General features: G+C 36.4%; 1 protein-coding gene and 1 pseudogene across 1 annotated transcript in view; both read right to left on the bottom strand.

The window, feature by feature from the left end:
- Positions 1-237: 237 nt before the first annotated feature.
- Lmnb1 (lamin B1) overlaps positions 238-22,153 on the bottom strand; it is a 53,842-nt gene continuing 31,926 nt past the window's right edge. Inside the window, exons 7-12 of the mRNA XM_076855902.1 lie at positions 16,706-16,926; positions 15,665-15,890; positions 13,984-14,088; positions 10,586-10,705; positions 3,810-3,917; positions 238-944 (exon numbers count right to left, since the gene is read on the bottom strand). Coding sequence (XP_076712017.1) covers positions 903-944; positions 3,810-3,917; positions 10,586-10,705; positions 13,984-14,088; positions 15,665-15,890; positions 16,706-16,926 — 822 coding nt within the window. The 3' untranslated portion in view covers positions 238-902. The remainder of the gene's footprint in view (positions 945-3,809; positions 3,918-10,585; positions 10,706-13,983; positions 14,089-15,664; positions 15,891-16,705; positions 16,927-22,153) is intronic.
- LOC143399989 (large ribosomal subunit protein uL24 pseudogene) lies at positions 8,380-8,836 on the bottom strand (annotated as a pseudogene).

The raw sequence follows: 22,153 nt of genomic DNA, 5'->3' as shown, positions 1-22,153 counted from the left end.
AAATAAACTAAACTATTTTTTAACAAAAGCAAAGCTGGAACATTCTTCTCTTCTCAAAATCTGTTTTTAAAGGGTTAATAAGGACAGTAGATTAATATTAAAACAGCTTTTCTTTTATTTGTTAATGTCACATAAGAAATTTAAGCATGTTACACTATCTTAAAAAACACGACTAATTCATTATAACAGAGAAGCCCCGCCCCCCAGCCCACCACCCCATCCCGATTCCCTTCAGAAATTAAGAATCTAAGTGACCATAAAACAAAGTTTTGTGGAATCCTTCATCCAGAGTGCTTACATGATGATCATGTTAATATTGCCTTCTTACAAAATTTCTCTTTTCCGTTTTTTAAAAAAATTGTAACCTTGATCGCTTATTACAAAAAAATTCAGTACAAAAGTTCAATATATTGAAAAATGCTTTCCCCCTCCCTCACAGCACCGTTTTTTATAGCAGAAAATAATCAAGAGCAGATTGCTAATCTAGATGGAGCAATCTTCAAATTATGCCCAGACACACAGTGGTTTATTTAACCTCCCCTCCCCTTCTCATAAGAACTTAAAAAAAAGAAAGAAAGAAAGAAAGAAAGAAACACACACACACACAAACAGTTTTTGTTTTTTTTTAAAAAAAAAGTCCAAAAATTTTAGGGACCCTTACCAAACAGTACACAGTTAGTACAGTGTCAATAATTCACATCTTGCAACAAAATGTATGGATATGATTTCTTTTACAAAACTTTCAGTGTCAAAAAGGAAATTAAGGCCATCAGATTCGCAGCTTAAAAATTCACATAAAGGAAATATAAAAATATTCTGTGCTTCTGAGAAGGCTCTGCACTGTATATAGGTAAGGATTACCATACTTCTTTATCTTGAGGAAGACAGTTGACTTGAGAAGTTTACATAATTGCACAGCTTTTATTGGATGATCTTGGGGATCCCTGATAAGAAAAACAGAAGAAAAAAGTAGTACTAAGAAAACAAATTACAGTATTCTAAAATAAGAAAAAATCTTAAACTACAGGAATCTGTATTACCTAACTTCAAATGGACCCTTTATCACTTCTCACTTACCTTTATAACCTTCTCTTAAGAACAACTTTTCTAGAATACGCCAAAAGATTACAAAACAGCAATTCCCAACTCTGGTTGCACAGAAGTTCAAAAAACAAAACAAAACAAAACAAAAAACTGATTTTGAGTCTCAGAACAATTAAACAAGAATTCTCACTTAACTGAGGAAGGGTGTCTATATATAACTTTAAATTAATTCTAATATTCAACTAAAAGTTGAAAAATCACTATACAATAATCTCCTTTGAAAAATGAGCAAATGAGATCAGTGCATGATATGCTTCACAGGAACTTCGGCATCTCAAAACATTTACATTAGATTTGTTCTCAAAAGTGAAGTCAAAAGGCTTCCCTATCCATTTCTTTGTGACCTGCTAATTCCTCACAGCCTCACAATAAAACTTACTGACTCACCACTGACTAGACTAAAACTGGTTTCTTAAAAGGTCACCAAAACCAGGGCGCAGTTGGCGCACACCTATAACCCCAGCAGCTCCAGGTGCTGATGCAGGAGGATTGGGAGTTCAAAGCCAGCCTCAGCAAAAGCAAAAGCAAAGTGCTAAGCAACTCAAGTGAGACCTTGTCTCTAAATAAAAATACAAAATAGTGATTGAGTGCCCCTGAGTTCAATCTCTTGTATTTAAAAAAAAAAAAAAAAAAAATCCACCAAAACCCTTCCAGTCAATTCAAAAATTCAAAAGGCTTTTGGATTCACCCTCCAATGTGCAGTCAAAAGAGCTGCTCTGCTGACATTATTTTCTATAATCATACAAACAAAAAAGGTTACATATCTTTGACTTTTTCTTTCACCTTAATGCATCACTATTTACATACTACCTGAGTGTCTGTGGCATCTCCTTCGTAGAGTCAGTACCTGATTGTTTGCCCAGTGATATTCTACACTATAGGTCTCAATTTCTCCTTTGTTCTAAACTATGAAGAAGTTACATGCCCGAGCATTCCACACAATGTCAATTTTACACCAACCTTTCAACTTCATTTCAACTAACTTTCTCTCATACACAAAGCCCAAAATACAACTGGATAGACAGAAACATTTGGTGAATATATTTTAAAACATTCCCTGTATGAATTAAAGATCACAATAAAGCCTTTGCTGCTCCTCCCATAAGAGGAAACTATTTACCCCTGCCATGAATCTCAGCTGGTTTTATGGTTCACTTTGAGGGAACGATAGAAGGGAGCTGTACCAGCTCAGGGCCTACACCTGTTGGTCTCCAATTTCACCCTCTTAACCAGCTTCCATACTGTCGAACAACTTAGGCCAAACTACTGCATTGTGAGAAGACATACAGAAAGAGCCCCAGAGGATATTCTAACCCCACACAAGCTTCCATCTGTACACAACTAGATGATTAATACTCATCTTCCACCACCTAGAGAAGAATTACCAGCTAAGCCCAGTCAAACCACAGCAGAACGATGGGAAATTAGAAACCAATGTTTTTAAATCACTAAGTTTAGGGTGGTCTGTTAATAAGTAGCAGCAGACAGTTCAAAAACACCCTAAAAACACCATCCTCTGTCTCTTTCTATAACAATTATCCCTCCATCCTTCAAAATACCAAACAAGTACCATTTTCCAGTGTTGTTCTCAACTACACTGGTGGCCAAGAGAGCCTTCTTCAGTATTTGATCTGCTACTTATGTAGATCACTGGGCTGGAACCTGGAAACACCTCACAATGTTATTTTACGTCTAGTCATTATGATGTTGTGTTTGTTTCCTTAATAAAGCCAAGTTATAAAACATCTGTTCTTAAATACTGCTCCAAAATATATGAGAAGGCATCCAGATTTAAAAAATAATAATAATAATCTTTGTAATGCATTCTGCTTTCATACGTAACGAATTAGAATTTAAAAAAAAAAGAAAACAGGAAGTGAGAACATGATCCTTAAGATCCTTCAGTTATACAGACCAATTCATGTGAATAAACCTCATTTTAAATCTAGGGAAAAAAGAATCATTCTATCTCATATAACCCACTCGAAGTGGTTCCCAACCTTAGGGACTAAACACATTAGAGAATGTTTGTTTATAGAGTAGGACTGGGCTAAAGAAACTAAGCAAACCTAGATTACAAATTTGGAGACACAGAGATGAAGTCTTACCAGGATAAGACTTAGTTTCAGGGTAGGAACTTAGACTCAAACAGCTTGAGAATATAAACTGAAATCTCATTATTAATAATTCCAATTTAATTAATTAAAACCAAATCTGGAGTTTCTTTATTTCAAGGGCTCTCAAAAACCCTAGCATCAGCCAAAATCTATCTTGCAATTAGATAATTAGAAACTTAATATAGCAGGAATTTTGTTTCACGCTGAAGCTGAATATTACTCTTTTTTCAGTTTATATGCAGATGCTTGCTCTAATTTAGTGACCTCAACTTTTCAATCACAGAACCCAACAGTACATAAGTTTCAGGTCAAGCACTCCAATCCATTTATACATATACATTTATAAGTAATTTATATGCCCTACCATATATATGTACAAAACAAGATGGAAATTTGAAAATGAGGGAAAAAAACAAAAGTGTGCTAATATATTTTCAACCAGTGACCTAAAGTACTTGAATTTTCATCAGTTCGGGAGTATAACCCCCACTTGGTAGATCACTGCTCTGGTTTATCAATGGGGGCAACCCACAACAGACTTTCATGTAATTCTATTAATGAAAATTAAATGTAAAATTACAATAATACCTGCTGGTGGAAAATTTCTTCCTCAACAACTACTCCAGTTGGTTCTTCCTCCTCCTCTTCCTCTTCAGGTATGGTTGTTTTAAAGACTGTACTTCTTTGTGCAACCTCCTAAAAAGAAGACAGTTTAATCACAAAGATGCAAGGGAAGAGGAACCCCCCCCCCTTTTTTTTTTGCTTTAAACAGCATTCCCATATCAAGGTTTATTTAAAAAAAAAAAAAAAAAAAAAAAAAAAGCCACTCTATTAGGAGGTTAGCTACTGAACTAGAATTTTTACACAATTAATAGCAGTTCTTAGACCTTAAATTTTCCCTTCAGGGGACCTACTGGTATCCAATTTAAAATACCTGCTGAGAAGTTTCCAATGCTTTTTACCCCATTCTGTTACTAAGAATTCTGTGCAAATTATTTGGCACACTAAATTCTTTAAAGAACTCAACAAAAATTCAGCCTCAAGATCTTAGCTCCTAGCAAAGAGATGGTGCTAAATAAATGCTGAATAAAATGAAGCTAGGTGCCAACTGTTGTGATCTCAGGGACCATGGTAGCAAAACAACCACCCAAGTAGTGAGATGAAAAGGACAAGCTCCTTTTTCATCCCTTCAGCAAGTGGCTCTTCTTGAAGGAAACTGAATCAAGATGGATAAGCACTAATTACTAATAACATACTAGTGAGGTCCCATTTATTCTGTACAGAAATAGATCTATCCTTCGCTACAGGTATAAAAGAAAGCAACTATTCCCAACTATTTCTGTTCAAACACAGATCATTTTCCTGTAAAGAATGCTGACTTGGACACATGCAGCAGTGTTTCTGTTTAAGCACAGGACAACCTGATGGTCTGGCAGCTATTAAATGAGTGTGTCCTGGAGAGTGCTGCAGAGCATCTAATTTTATTCTGTACCCTGTCCTAAGGTCACTCAAGAAGATAACACCACAGCAGAAGACAGTAAATTTACTTCCATAAAAACTAATCTGAAATTCAACATAGACCATCTAGTTTGAAATCAAAGAGGAAGAAACTGAACAACTAGTGTTATGAGGTTTCAAATTGAAATGTCTAAGGATATATTTTATAAATAAAGTAAGAAAGTAGGATAGGATTTTGATTTGTTGTTGCAGGACTAAAGAAGATCGGTCACTTCCAGTCTCTCAGCCAGAAACTTTTCTGTGCAATCTATCTTAACCTAATTAATAATAATAATAAAGCACATGTTTCCTTAGATCCATTATGATTCTTTGAAAGAAGGAGAGATAGAAGCATATAAAACAGAAAAAAAGAAAAAAAAAGGTTCTCAAAAAGTTTTCTGAGTACCCAGCTTTCCTCAACTCATCTGTCGGTGAGAAAAGAAAGGGGAAGAAAACCCAGTTGCAGACCTGCACACTCAGCTCCCACAGCATGTAGATCCCACATGTAGCACTGGCTCAAAAGGCTCATGATGCATCTCAAGACTATTAACCCAAACAAGAATATTAGGAAACAGCAACCTGCTCAACATCATTAATTATGAATTACTTCAACACTACTATTTTTAATGTAAGCCTTCTGTTAAGTACTTTTCATTTGATAACATTCAAAAACCAATTAATCCAATGCAGAGCATCAATATGGAATATGAGTGAACTAAACAATCTCTATAAATCTAGATAGAAAAATAATCAAACAAATAACAATTTAGAACCAAAATGTTGTTGGGAGGTTTAGATACAGGAAATTGTTGTTAGTCAAGATGGTAATGGTTACACCCCAAAAAGACGCCCTCAGCAAGGTGCCCAACCCTTATCAAGTAACCTGGACAGGCACATAAGCAGTCTTACATGTCAGATTTTACTCCCCTTATAAAATGCACTGCTGGCCTGCACCTGCTCAGCACAACACACTAATATGTCCAGAGATGCACTGATGTCAGCAGGCAGCAGCTAGCTGTGCTCACCTCCTCACATCTGTGAATTCATTAGAAGTCTGAAAATCAGCCACAGTGAAAGTGTAGGTGAAGAGTTAATTGTCTGTTATCTATTACTTTTCCATGTACATAAATAATCATTTGCATACACAAAAATCTCAGTCATATCTCTATTATAGAAGGCACAGGATTTGCTTTTTTTTTTTTTTCTTCCCTTATAGAAAACCATCTGATTTTACTGTGGTGACATTCACTGTTTTTAATCACCTAGCACCCCTCCCTCTGTGTCCAGATAAGAGCCCCCAATTTTATCTGGATGCCCGTCTCCTGTCAAGGAGCACATGTGTCACAAGAAGCCAAGTATTAACTAGTCATAGAAGAGGGAAGAAGGCTTAAGCTCCAACTCCTCCTCCTGTTTAAAAGGAGCATGTAACCCAGATTGGGTCAGTAAGAGGAAAGCCCAGGATGGGAACCTCACAGGAGATGCTCATTCCCACAGAAAGAATGAGACAGGTATAATAGTACACGCCTGTAATCCCAGAAACTTGAGAGGCTGAGGCAGGAGGACTGCCAAGTTCAAGGCAAGTTTGAGCAATAGCAAGATCCTGTCTCAAAATAAAATATAAGAAGGGCTGGGGTATAGCTCAGTTGTACAGTACCCTGGGTTTAATCCCTAGAACCTCTGAGAGCTGCTGACAGCTATCCTGCATCCTCAAGGTAGGCAATCCAAGGAGAAACAACACAAATCCTTGGGGACACTATGTGAGCCACTAGATCAAGTCTACTATCTCCATTTTTTATTAGGTAAGGCCAAAAATTTCCCATTATTTTAAAGCCAGTTTAACTGGGTTTTCTGATACTACTAATGCCCCAAAACAAGGAAAAAAAATAAACAAACCAATCACCTATAATCTTATAAAAATGTGTGTAGTTATAGAGTGCTGCTAATATGGTCTTGTACCTACTAATAAATGTGGTCCTACAGAATTAAATGAATAAATACCAAACGTGTTATCTAATGATCACAGAAATAAAAACTGTATTCACAGTACTTTCTCTCCTCATTTGTGACAGAAATCACTTAATACAGAGCCTAACAAGCAGAAAGTAGTAGACATTTGTTAAAAGAATGAACAAACAAAGCAAATAATACTCAGTGTTTACATTAGGAAGGGAAGCCTAAGTTTGGTTAGCTGTATAGAAATATCATCAATAATACTGTGTTCAAGACATAGTCCATCATGATAACTGCTACTGCACTACAAGTATCCTCCCATATGTCTGTTTCTAACTTGGAACACATTACACATAGAAAAAAAAAATGTAGAGATTCCATGATTCACAAAAGCCTATTCAATCTCCAGGTATGTCTATAAACAGTGCTTTTGGATCCGAGCAAATCATTGCTCTTAATTATGTTTTGAGAGACACATAGTTCAGATGTTCAGGGGGAGCTACCAGCACAGGAGCAGCAGTTAATTCCAGCACTGGGGTGGCAGCACCTACCACAGCTGGGCAGAATTCCACAGTGTAATGCAGGAAGTGAGCAAGGGCTTCAAGGGAGACTAGAAGACCTAGCACCCTGAAGTCAGTGAATTACTAAAGGCATTGGTACACTATCTGGTACCCTGAGAACGTATGAGGTATTTATTTGGGGGTAAATTCCTAGACCTATCCCCTAAAATCTCACAACTTTACTGTAAAGTCCTACAATGAAAAAACTCAGATGCCATTTCATTTTCAGTCTGAGATCAAGGACACACCTCATCCAGCAGACATGAATTCCTTATGCAGAGCAGTTTACCATGAAGGCAGGATGGGAAGATGGCCAAGAACAGAACTTCTCATGTAAACACCTCACCTTAATGAATACCAATATTTACCTTTTTTCTGTGAATGTTAGTGATAACTGGATGCCTGATATAGGCCAGACCCAGTGTCAAGATAGATCAGAACAGGGCCCCACCTTCAATGTGCTTCCTCTAGCGAAAAGGACGATCTGATAAGCACTGTGGGGAGAGGTCTGCGGGTAGAGAAGCTCCTAAGGTCCGCTGATTTGATCTGGTGAACACTCCGAACACTCCCTCCTCCTTCACAGATATTTCTCTCCACTCTCCCAATACCACACTCCTGTTCTCCTACTTCACTAGCTTTACCTTTCTACCTTCTCTGCTGTAACTTATTCCTAGAAGTTGATATTCTCTGGGTCTTAATTGTGGATCTTTATTTCTTCTCTGACAAACTTTGTGGTTAGCCAGAATGATAACTTTAGATAGCATCTGTGTGATGAGGACCCCTAAATACCTCTCTAGCCTTGGCTTCCAGTTAATATTCCAACAGCCCTCTAGACAGCTTCAGTCACATATCCCACCAGCATCTCAAATTGATGTGGCCAGAAGACATCTCTCTTTTTAATATTTGTTCAAATTAGTTATACATGACAACAGAATCCATCTTGATACACTATATAAATGAAGTATGACTTCTCGTCCTTCTGGTCGTACATGATACAGAATTATACTGCAGAAGAAGACACCTCTTGTTCCTTCCTCAATAAATGGTACAAGAAATGTGGCAATCCAAGCAAACTAACTAGGGAGTCAATTGAATTCCTGCCCTTTCATGTTCCTCATCTATATATTTTTTTCAATTTAGCAGTTTTTAATCTAAGTTGCATATAAGATTATTGTATTCCTGCATCTTTCAATTATTTCTTCCTTATATCTGCCCTTTTCCTTTCCTACTTGGTAAGGTGAATGCTTCCCATTCCAAGATCTAGTCTTTGTCCAGCATTAGCCTGGTGGTGACCACCTTGTGTGGGTGGGGTTTGCCCACATGGGCAGTTGAACCATTTGCCTTTTCCCACCGCTACAGTCATTCTACGTGGATGGCTTATTTCTTCCTATAAACCTAGAACATTGTGCCAATCTGCTGACCTGTATAGTGTCCTCACACCACTTGAACTTTATCCTCTTTTTGGGTGGGATATGAGCTAAAATTCCATCTTAGCTCTTTAGAAAGAAGGGAAGATAATCTTCCAGGACCCAAGATAATCTTCCAGCAAATGTGGGAGGGTACACGGAAATGTTTTCTACAATTCTTACTTTGGTCAAAAGTCACAAAGGATTAAACCTCATTTCAGCTACTGCTATACCAGTGATAGCAACAAAAGGGAGTGTCCCTCACATTTAATATCATCAGTGAATCCTATCAACTCTACTTCCAAATACCATCCAACTGGTTTACTTCTCTTGTACCTAGAAAATCATCTCAGTCTAGGGTATTTTCCTTGGTCGTTTTCATCTCTGCCTATTTTATTCCCCTAACAACTTGTGCAGCAGCAAATTTTCCTTCTTCTCCTTATTTATCTTACCATGTCATTCTAAAAGCCCTCCAAAAGCCTCTACTTGCACCGAGAGTGAGACCTACATCTCTCATCAGAACCTACACAATCTGCCCCTGCTGGCTGAGTACCGCCTTCCTCATTAGTCTCTGGCGGCAACAATGGCGACCTCAAACTCTTTCTTGTTGTCCCCTCTACTTGGGAATGTTTTCTGTTCACACAATGGCTGGCTCTTTCTCATCTTTCAGGTTTAGACTCAGATGTCACATCAAGTCTGACTTCTCTGACCATGCTACATAAAGCAGATCTATGATGACTCTTTAAGACAGCTTTTTTAAAAATGCATTTTTAAAGAAATACTCATCACTTTATCTTAATTGCCAGTTTCCCCTACTCTGTCTAGAATGGAAGCTCCACAATGAAAGAAAATATGACTGGCTTCTAGAACAGGGTAGTTAGCAGATGCTCAGGATCTTCCAACGAGTAACCCGGGGCGTACAAATATGCCAGCCTAATATTCCCCTATAAATCCCTTCTCAGTATCACTCAGTCTGAGAAGAGTGTTCCTGGTCCAATTGTAAGGCAGGAACCAGCAAAGCCTTCGAGCCTGAAGGTGGAATGAAAAGTCAGAACCTGTAAGAGTGTCAGAAAAAGGCACTGGGATTGGACTTCCTGGCAAACCAGCTTAGAACTCTCAAGGCAAACAGAGAGAAGAAGCAGCAGCACTTCAACGAGGAGGAAACTGAGACGCACGAACCACCTGAATCCAGGTACAAGCCCATGAACATGTTTATGGGAAGAGCAACAAAGAAGTGACTCTCGAATTTCAAACAATGACAATTTCAAACATTTCGTACAGGACCCACATAATGGAGCTAGATAGAAACAGGGATGAAGCCTTTCTTTACCAGCTCCAACAGCTGCTTTATTATAAAGAAGCATTTCTAAGAGTAACATCAGTAGGGTGTGTGTGGGTGTGGGTGTGTGTGTGTGTGTGTGTGTGTGTTTACAAGGCAGTATGGGGAGATAAGGTTCTTCCATAAGAATTCTAGGACTGACGAACTGAAAGCATAGCACAGGTACACCCCTCAGTCTTCAAACTGTTTCATGAGCACTCTGAGAGCCACTAAAAAAGTTAATCAAGTACTTACTAGTTAAATGTACCTTGGCAGATAGTGTTCCAAGCACTTTTGAAGGTTGTCTGGTTCATACTAACATCTCATTTATACTGTCACATTAATTATCTATTTTAAAGTGAGAAAACTCACAAGTCAGGTAACTTGCTCAATGTCACAAAGCCAATGTGCAGTAGAGACCAACAGAAATGGGACACAATTGGAGCATGTACTAATAATAATTGGCACTCTATGATGTACTCATTTTATTTCTAAAATCTGTAATTTTGATTTACTTAGCAGCCCTGGTATCATTTAAGCAACAGTAACTTCACTTTGCAATCTGACTTCTGAGAAAAAATCATACGATAAACTTTCTGGTGAAATCCAACATTATAGCAGTATAGGCCATACCTCTCCCTGAGAATTTTTCAATATAACCTTCACATCTTCACCAGTGCCCCAAGAATTCTGGTTCTTCCAGATGAGGTCAGTGGGAGGACTGGCTGTGACACCGGCATTTGCAGCCCAAATCTGGAAGACAAAAGATATCAAAATACATGAAGAACACCAGCTCTCTCATATATCAATGACAGCAACAAACTCCTACTTCTAAAAGTCTGAGAACCCTGCCCCAGCTTCCAAGTTGCTATGTTAACTACTTGTGTATCCAGAACTTGCAGAGTTTCTAAAGGCCTCAGCCTCTCCAGGATAAATGATCTTGTTGATTCACTGGTCTGTGAAGTGAAGCTGCCAAACATTCCCATCCTACTCTACACACCACAAAATCCATAAAATGGGGCATAAATGGTACCTATAATAGGTGAGACTATTATGAAGAGGAAGCGATTACCCATATACAGATCCTGGCTCACTAATAACAACAGCCTTAGCATTCTACTATTCCACAGGTTTATGAGCCATCCTTACACTGAGAGCCTTCTGACCCCCTCCTATAGTGTCCTCCAGTTATCAACAATAGGAATTAAGAAGACCTTCTGTAGCAGACAGCTCATCTACAGTACTCATATAAAAACTGATATATCTCAAACAGAGACAGTATAATAATACCCCAGACTATCTGAAGATTGAATTCCAAAAAGAATGCAGAAAACTGATAAATCACCCTAGTGTTCAAGGGAAAATATAACTGTTATTGAAATAGACAAAGGAAGAAAATAATTATATTTCCATTCTCATCAGCATAAAATCCCACCCCACCCCCCTTTTTAAGTATTTGCTGGCAGGAAAGTATAGGAAGAGTGAAGAAAACTTGGCAGTCACAAAACCTAGACTTGAATACCAGACGAATCACTACATCTCAATCAGCCCCAAAGTCCTCAGCCACAGGGATATGACTGATCTTTTATAAAGATCACATGAAAATAAGTAGAAAAATTTTAAATATATAAATTGTCATAACATAAAAAGACTTTATAATTACAAGAGGAAAGCTGGAGATGGCAAAGGCAGGTATATTTAATTATGGGGAGAAAAATCTATGAATTACTAATTAGGAAAAAGCCTTTACCTTTTAGATGCTCACTTGAAGTTTCCAGAGCATCTATTAGCATTAAAAGGAACATTTACTGGGATGAAAAAACTGGATTGGATCCATCTCTCAGATTATACAGATGTGTTTTCCTAACTTCTTCCAATACTTTTCACTAATGTATATAGAATTACATAGCTGCTTTCGTGTTAATAATGACAATAGTAATCATAAGACCTCAGTGATCTGGTTGGTAATAACCTAAGACTAGTATGTCCTAGAACAATATGGTAGCCATACATGGGTTTCTGAGTATATGAAAGGTGGCTAGACAAATTGAAATGTGCCGTAAGAATAAAATATACATCAAAAACTTTTTTAGTTAGAAAAAAGAATGTAACATACTTTACCAGTAATTTTTATGTGTATTGATTACACATTAAAATAATAGTATTTTAGAAATACTAGGTTAAATAAACAGTTTTAATTAATTTACTTTTAAAAATATGGCTACAAGAAAATTTGAAATTATACATAGGTTTCTCCTGCTTCTATTCTAGAATTTTAAACTGATCTTTGCTTTTGACTTGCACGATTTTACAGAAATATCACCTATTACTACTTCTTATCTCATTTTTTGGGAGCTACTGAAGAAAAAAAAAAAAGTACATTACTTGATAAGATAAATGAGTCCTCCATGAGACCCATAGGATCTACCTAGTTAGTCCATCAGATAGTATGCCCAGTGGGGGGGGAATGATTAGACTAATAGCTTCATATTATTTTAGAGAGAAGAGAACATTCAAATCTGAATTCTTTAAATTAAACTGTCAGATTATTTTCACCACATTATGTAGCTTTCCTAGGACTGAGCAATTTTCTCAATGTAATAAAGACAAGAAAAGATCATATAGTTAGAATATTTGTTCAGATTTTTACCCATAATTACAAAATTAGCACCTGATATTTTCAAAGTGGCATCTTTTGGGCAGTTTTATTCTGTATTTTAAGGCTTTGACCCTCAACACTAAGGTCTGCATAAATCAAAATTATAAATATTATTTAAAACAACAAATGTTTAAAACTTTTTTTTAAAAGAGAGGAGAGAGGAGAGAGGGGAGAGAGAGAGAGAGAGAATCTTTTAATATTTATTTTTTAGTTTTCGGCGGACACAACATCTTTGTTTGTATGTGGTGCTGAGGATCGAACCCGGACCGCATGCATGCCAGGCGAGCGCGCTACAGCTTGAGCCACATCCCCAGCCCTGTTTAAAACTTTTTAAAAGAGAATTCCATTAAAAAAAAAAAGGCCCTGAGCTCAATGGTAGAGTGCTTGCCTAGCATGTGTGAGGCATTAGGTTCAATTCTCAACACCACATATAAATAAATAAAATAACAAAATAAAAAATATTTTTTAAAGGGACACCTTTACACTGTTTAGGGATGAAAATAGTGCCTCTTTGGCTGCTGTATCAAAGTTAGTATATTTTATTGTTTGTTAAATCTACTTACTAAGTCAAAGGAAAGGATTCTTCTGTGTTTACCCAAAAGATGTACACTTCTCTAAAAAGTGAGCTAATAGTATTTGAGCAAGAAAGATGTAGTATATTAGAACACACCAAGAGAGTCAGAATATCAACTAGTACATCACTCTAAATCTAGAAACAATAATACTATGCAAAACCAAAATGACAAAGTGATTCTGTACAAGAGTGTCTAACACAGAAGTATTTTTCAAAATACAAGTCCATACCCGGACCCCAGGAATAGCTAAGGTTTAGGTGGAGCCTGGACACCAAAATACTACTCAGATGACACTGAAGCTTGTCCAAGGTGATTTAGGTGATTGCTGTTTTAGGCAATTACTGTTTTAACTTCCCAACCATCTGGGCCAAACAATATCTCCTAAATTATACAAGGCTGTAAGTATCCATGGAGAAACAGCTATTTTATATCTACTGGAAGAGACAAGAGAAAAGAATTCAAAGGTCAATTCTTTCATCACTTTCAGTAGACAGAATTTTAAATATCTTTAATTAACACTTGTAAAGCCCTAATAATGTCAAAGCTGCTTAAAATATTTTTTTAGTTTAGATGGACACAATATTTTATTTATTTATTTTTATGCGGTGTTGAGGATTGGACCCAGTGCCTCAACACATGTGAGGCAAGTGCTCTACCACTGAACTACAACCCAACTCCCTGTCACAGCTGTTTTAAAGCCCACTTCTAAAACACTTCTGTTTAGGCCACAAATTTTTTGAACTACTTTTTCTATTAAGACAATGAAGTTAAACTAAATGATGACTAAATTCACTTACTGTAACAGTCTGGCCTGCCTTCAGCACATATCTTGAGGTATATTTATAACTGACCGAAGTGTCTCCAATTTTCCTGATCATCTCCCAGCCTCCCATTGGTTGATCCTATTCGCAGTACAAAACATAATAAGGTTATTTCAAATGTACAGAAAGTTACATAATAATCAAATACATGAATCGACAGGTTTTTAAACTAAGGCAGCCCTGTGGCTGTCTTCCTCTGATTCATATTTTCCTATTGCAAAAAGAAATTGAGTTTTGTCATTCAACAAAATAGTAACTTCAAAGATGCTACAGTAGTCAACTATGAAGGTTTTAAAGAGGACAAACCTGGAAGAGTGTGAACCCAACCAATTAAATGGTCATATACCTGCTAGATCAGGTGGATCTTTTAAATTCACAGTACAATTTAGCCATGATAAAAGCAATTATAAATATCTAATATTTGATGACTTTACATTTTTAAAATAAGGACACAGCTTAGAAACAGAAGGAAGAAAATCTATTTTATTTTGTCTATGCCACTTCCACTCACAGTCAGCTCTTTTACCTTCAAACACAAGGGGCTCAAAAATCAAGCTGTGACTCAATGAACCAGACCTAAGTGACAGCTATAACTCCAGCCCCAGCTACACATTGCTGCCTGACAAACTAGAAAAGGAGCAGAAGCAAAACGTGTATTCATCTCAAACTCATCAGTAAGAACAAAACAGGCTGACGGTCACTTCCAAAACAGCTCCTTACCTGGCTGCTATGGCCTGTGAAGAACAGTAGAGTGATTTCTTTAAAGCAACAGAAGCTACTCTACTCCTAGCTTTTAAAGTTGTAATCAGGAAGCCTTAGTGCCTTAGTACTGAAACTGCAAGTGCTCTTCTACTTAGTGAAATTATTTACTCATTTACCTACATGCAGGAAATCTTAAATATCTCGAGTGAGAAAAAGTGATTTTTACAAAGACTTTTAGATAACCCTGAACACATGCTTCAGGAAGTGGCATCCATCCCACTGCATCCCCAGACCTTAACTGACTCTGACATAAGCTCACACCTGCACAGCCCAAGCCAGGGATTACTGAATTCCTGAAAGCCTCAGCTCTAAACTTCAGAAATCCTACTAGCTATAAACATTTATGTTCACTTTTAAACAAAACTTCAAAATAGGGATTCATACTATTTTTTTGTATAAATTAAGTCATTAACATCCATTCATTCATTTATTTAGAGAGAAAAATACTCATTTAATATATCTGAGCCTGGGCTCCTACTTCCTTCTTTCAAAAAGTTTCATTAATATTGTGAAAGAATATCCACTATTTTCACCCCAATTCCTCCTGCGTTTTCACAAATCTGGCTAGGGCAAAGAAATAATTCATCCTTGAGAAGACCACTGTGACAAAATGACCAACTGTGAAAAAAAAGTCCTGGCTCTGTAAAGAAGGGTTAATGAAGAAAAGCTTGAAACAACAAAAGGCACCATCTATATTCCTCAGCCTCTCATTTTAATTTTTATTTTATTTCATGAACTTAAAAAAAAAAAAAAAAAAAAAAGGAGGGAAACCACATTCCATGAACACTTACTGAATCCAAATATAAGATGAAGAGCTGTTACAATTGCACAACAGCCCAGCTATCTGCAAAGCCTTGCTAGGGAAAGGAAAAAAGAAATGGGTCTATTCTTTTACCTGTTCAGAAGTATTCTTCAATCGAATAAATTTCCCATCAACATCTATCTCTTCGATGCACACGTTCCCAGTGGCTGAAGCGGAATGAGAGATGCTGACACTACTGCTGGCCTCGGATTCTTCCACATCAACTCTCTTCCGCTTTCCTCTAGTTGTGCGCACACTGCGACTTGAGGATGCGCGGGACACTGTCACACGGGAAGAAGGGCTTGGCGAGAGCTTCAATCTAAAAGGTAAAATAATATTCCCTTCATGAGATACAAGCTCCTTGGTTTCTTTACTAAAAACTTTAAAAGGACAATTAATATCCTGTATATTCATTTCCAAAGTAAAATATTACTGACAATCTGTTAGACAAAGCTTATATAAACACCTTAACTAAGATAACATTTATTTATGCTAGGATGCCCAGTTTTGTTTAAAAAGTAATAATTTCAATGTTTTTGCTCAGAAAAAAAATAATGTAACCATAATGCAAGAATTGTGGAAAACATGGGCCTGGAAAAGTCATCCCATATAACCCCCACCAATGTTATATAAAATGTACGTCTTTTTCTTTTCATACCTGTATTCTTTTGTAGTCATAAAAATGTACAGAACATCCAATTGACTGGTTTTTTTAACCTATATTGGCCACTTTCTTTTAAACTCTTTTCTGAGAATAGGTACCAGAAGGATTTACACACAAAACTAGATCTAAAATACAAGTACAAGCTTTCTTTTAGCATACATGACATTCTACAACATATTAAATTACCAAAACATTTAAAATCACAAAGGATATAGTCTATCCTGACACTGTCCAACATTTAAAGTAACAATAATAATAATAAACCAAGACTGCTTGATCAGCATGTTCTATTTGCCAAAGCAAAAATATGATTTATTACTACCTTTTATATCTAGGTGTTAAAAAAGAAAGAAAAAAAGTTATGTTGCCTTAATTTTTTTTTTTTTAAATCCTCATTTTACTTTTCCTTAAATAAAAAGAATGGGAGCAGAAAACAGACTGTAAGGCAGGGTGAACTTTGAATTCCTTACCGCTCTTCTTCGCCTTCTAGGAGTTTCCTGTAAGCACTGATTTCCATGTCCAGGGCTAGCTTAACATCAAGAAGTTGCTCATAATCATTCAGCTGTTGCTGCATCTGATCCCTTATTTCTGCCATCTCTCTCTCTTTGTCAGTCAGCATGCGACGAGAGTTGTCTCTTTCTTTAGCAAGCAAGTCCTCCAACTCTTGAATCCTTTCCAAACATGCTCTAGACTTCAGATTCAAAGGAACACATTTACTTTCTAGGAACATTCCAACATTAGCACAAGGCAGCTATTTTAAACATTTCCTAGACTTAGAAAACAAACGGCCCCATGTAATCTCTAATTCATTAGAATTTAAGATATTTTGATTTTTAGAAATTAAAAACCAGTTTCTAAAATGTAAAACAAATCTCAAGAGAGTTAGGCTAACAAAACAGAAACAGTCCCCAAATGAAAGTTTGTAAATATATATACAATTTCTCTATATTTGATCAAACAAAAATATAACCTATAATTTTGGTAATATCTCAAGTCTGACTTAGGGAAGGCCCTTTTTCAAAAGTATAAATTCTTTAAAGAACTAAAAAGAAAAATTCACTCACAAAAGAAAGCTCAAGATGGGTGAAAGTATGTTTTGGATAATTGCTGAGAAATATTTAGAAACCAAAGACATAGAAGGCACTATACATTTTCTCCTTAGAATTGCTACGGTAACTCATGCTGCATTACTGGTGAGATGGCAAATTGGTGCAACCACTTTGGAAAGCAGTGTAGAGATTCCTCAGAAAACTTGGAATGAAACCACCATTTGACCCAGCTATCCCACTCCTTGGTTTATACCCAAAGGACTTAAAAATCAGCATACTATAGTGACATAACCACATCAAAGTTTACAGCAGCTGAATTCACAATAGCTCAACTGTGGAACCAACATCAATAGATGAATGGATACAGAAACTGTGATACGATAGATCACACACACACACACACACACACACACACACACACCGCCCCCACACACACAATGGAATATTACTCAGCATTAAAAGAGAATAAAATTGTGGCATTTTCAGGTAAATGAATGGAGACAGAAAATATTTTGCTAAATGAAGTAAGTCAATCCCCCAAAAAACTAAAGGCCAAATGTTTTCTCTGTTTAGTGGATGCTGATCTATGATGGGGGTGGGGGTGGGAAAAATGGAAGATCTTGGGATTGGGCAAAGGGGAGGGTGAGGAGGGGAGGGGTTATGAGGGTAGGAAAGATGGTGGAATGAGATGGATATCATTACCCTAGGTACACATATGATTGCATGAATGGTGCGCTTCATTTTGCATGATGAATTGAAAATGCATTCTGTTGTCATGTACAACTACGTAGAACAAATCAAAAATAAATAAATATAACAAAAAAATTTCTATGACATCCCATGCTTAATTAGCACACAGAGAACACGATAGTGGGTAATTTGTAAAATATTATTGTAAATATAGAAAATTTATATTTGGTATAAAAACGAAAAAAAAAATCACATATCCTATACCAGGAAGTTCATCTTATAAACCTGTAACTCAACTGGGTAATTATTCTCCTGCACTTCTCCATGACAGAATTCATCTCAGTGGCTTCAAAAACTGACAAAGGTAATCAACTCAAAAGACTGATGAGATGCTCAGATCTCAGAATCACAAGTGGCTGCATCAGCAGGAAAGAAAGGGCACCTACTGTGCAAAAATTAAATCTGGAAAGCTAGAGACAAAGGGACCCACACCCTGTAATAAATACTGCACTCCTGGTGGTAAATTCATTCCTTACAAGGGTATAGATGAAAAATTTGAACAGTTTTACACAGTGGAACTCAACAAATAAGCAAATAGATGGCAGAAACCAGGTTTCTCACTCTGAGAGAAAAGTTACAAATAAGCAAAAGAAAAATTCAAAACTGAACCCTGTGGTATTAGATTCAAGACATACATCTTAGCTTAATAAAAATAAATGTTTCACTTAATAAAAATACATATATTACACAGAAAAACAATTATAGATATATGTGAATACATGGGCTAGCATACATAGATGCATTCCTTAGTTCTGTCTATGAGAGGACACAGAAACAGTGACACCTCAGTACACACTCAGCCCAGATTTTAATGTCAAATACCTTTCCCAATAAAAAGAACCACGGCTCTTTGGAGAAACAAATAACTAACTCTACGGCTGAAGCAGAGAAAATACACAGTGATCCTTAGAACATTTTATAGTGCCAAACAGTAAGAAGTATTCAAAGAGGATAGTACACAATAGTTAACCTGACAGTATTTCCATATGTGGAACAATCTAAACCAATGAAATAATGTACTATTAAATTAAAACCCAAAATATAAAATAAATGCTCACTAAGTCTATACTGATAAAGGCAAACATAAATAAATGAGGAAGATAAATAAGAGTTTCACCAGGATGTACAGCTGAATTCCTGCCCTTCACCCTTGAGGGTGAGCTGGACTTAGTGACTTGCTTCTCAAGAGTATGAAATGTGAATAATACTCTTTTTACAATGGAAAAACCTGGCAAATGCTTCTGTAACCATATATCACCAGTGATTATCACATCATCCCTGATATGATGTGACCAGACCGACACTTAAAACCCGTAACATGGTTCTAATCATGTGAAAAGCACCAGACAAACCCAGACTGGATAAGAGTCTATAGGATACCTGATCAATCTTCCTCAAGACTCAAGGTCATGAAAAACAAGAAAAGCCATTGTCAAAACCAAGGGAGACTAGGGAGGCATGAAGTACCCTGGAACACAAAGAGGATAATAATAGAAAAACTGGTGAAATTCAAATAGTCTGGAGTCTAGTCAGTATTGACACACTACTCTCGGTTTCTTAGCTTTAATATTTCATGGTAGCATAAGATGCTATCAATGGGAGAAACCAGATGAGGGATATACAAGAACTATCTGTACTATGAATCTAACTTTTCTGTAGATCTAAAATTAGGCCAAAATAACAAGACTATTTGAAAAAATAATTGATCAATAAATTAATAAAATTCCGAGTAGCATCTGATATTCTATATTAGAAACAGGAATTCCTTTAAGATTGATACTATAAAGTACCAATTAAAAATAAATTGATACTGAGTTCATAAAATCACCTTTTTGGTTTCAAATGTTTACAATTTTAATAAAATAAAAAGTTGACATTTTCCCATAAAAGGAAAAAAAATAAAAATAAATAGATAAAGCCAGGCATGGCAGCACATACCTATAATCCCAGCAACTTAGGAGGCTGAGGAAGGAGGATAGCAAATTCAAGACCAGCCTCAGCAACTTAAGGAGGTCCTAAGCAACTGAGCAAGACCCTGACTCAAAAACTAAATGGTGCTGGGGATCTGGCTCAGTAGTAAAGCACCCGAGTTTAATCCCCGGTACTAAACAAAAAACACATATGTACGTGCGTTCGTCCATACATACATAAATACATAAATGGAAAACCAGTAGCATAGAGGAAAGGGAATGGAGGAGGGAGAAGGGCAGGGAAAGAGGAGGCACCAGGAACTGAAATGGAGAAATTACACTTCATGTATGTATGATTATGTTGAAATGAATCCAACTACGATGTATAACTATAATGCACCAATAAAAGCATAAAAAAGATTGATACTATACATTATAAAGAGTCCTTATGCCTTAGAGAACTTGCATAACTGCATATGCAAAAACCATGCTACATAATGAGAAATCCATTCCTCCTCCCATGGTCTTATATTCAATCTCTTCACTTTACTTCACTCTTTTGGGAGACAGAGGACAGAATGGGCCACGAGGTAAAATCCAAGGATAGCTGGCTAGAAACAAACTATTCAAGATTCAGAGGTAATGTGAGCCCAGATTTGCAAATCCGCAAACGTCACTATACTTGACTACCTTTGACCTTAAGAGGTAAAAATCAGGAACAGGGGAACAGCTTAGTGGCATAGCGCTTGCCTAGCATGTGTGAGGTACTAGGTTTGGTCCTCAGCACTGCATAAAAATAAACAAAATAAAGACATGCTGTCCATACACAATTACAAAAAAAAAATTTTTTTTTAAATTATGAAAAAAGAGGTAAAAATCAAAATCTAGGTGTAACAAAGTTTAAAGTTACTCTGAATTTTTTGTATTTTAAATAGAAATATTTAAGTTCTACACTGAATACTACACTTATTGTGTAATATACATATACACTTTGTGTAAAGGAAATATAAGGAAGAGTATGAGCAATTAGACCCTGATGCTTTCCCAATCAGCCATGTGTACTACCTGTGAGACTTTGGCAAGCTCTCACTAAATCACTAGACCTCACTAAATCAATTTCCACATTCATAAAATGAAGGGATCAAACTAGAATCTCTAAGATCTTCTTTCTTAACAATAAAATTTTATGACTGACTTCTAGTGATCTTAGATTTTGAAAAAATAATGTGTAACATAATTATTCTGGTTTATATTGGTCTAGCTGCAATAAAAGTCTGCAGAACATGGGTATCAGAAAAACAAATAACAGAGGTCTTTGAAATGACACGGTAGACTCTTTTGCAAGGCAAGCATACTCTGAATAACCAATTAATTTCACTGAAATCTAAAATCTAGAAAAACTACAAGTAATGTATAAAATTCCTAATTCTAAAACATAACTGCTACCATCTACATGTCTTCTAAAACCAATATTTTAAGGGCTATCTCATTTTTTAAGTAAAATTCAAGAAGTACTTTACTAACATGAGTCATATAACTAACCAAAAGGAAACTCTATGGCCCAACAGACAGCATGATGAAACTATAATGACTCAACAACAAAAACAATTAAGATAAACAATGAGAAAATATTAAGAGATCACTTTTTCTTTTGGATGACTTTTTTCCTAAATATAAACTTTCCAAATAATGAAACATTCATCAAAATATGTTCTTTATCATAAAAGCTACAACCCATAATGAAAGAGAAAAAAAGACTCAAGAAACTTTTTATTTGAGGTGGGTGCCATGGAACATGCCATGGAACATTGCTATAATTTCAGCAACTCTGAAGGCTGCTGCAGGAGAATCGTAAATTCGAAGCCAGGCTCAGCAACTTAGGGAGACCCTGTCTCAAAATAAAAAGGGCTGGGCTGGGGGTGTGGCTTCTCTATTTGCTATTGAGTTAGCTCATAGAAACCGCCAGGCAGTTGCCCTGACATTATTTAACAAAAAAAAAAAAAAACAACTTGTAAGGATGGGAACACAATTAGCAGGCAAACAGGGAAAGACCCTGAGCCTGGGTCTGAAACTGGCTACCAAGTTTCAGACATGGCTACTGCTATTTAACCACAGACAAGTCTTAGTCTCTTCATCTATAAAATGAATATCAACCTCAAGAAGAAACTGATTATATTTTGCCAAATAGCATCAAGTGGATTAAGCAGTA

The sequence above is a fragment of the Callospermophilus lateralis genome, chromosome 5 (assembly GCF_048772815.1).
Source record: "Callospermophilus lateralis isolate mCalLat2 chromosome 5, mCalLat2.hap1, whole genome shotgun sequence".
Classification (NCBI taxonomy): domain Eukaryota; kingdom Metazoa; phylum Chordata; class Mammalia; order Rodentia; family Sciuridae; genus Callospermophilus; species Callospermophilus lateralis.
The sequence above is the reverse complement of the archived record's forward strand: the minus strand, read 5'-3'. Positions and strand labels throughout refer to the sequence as shown.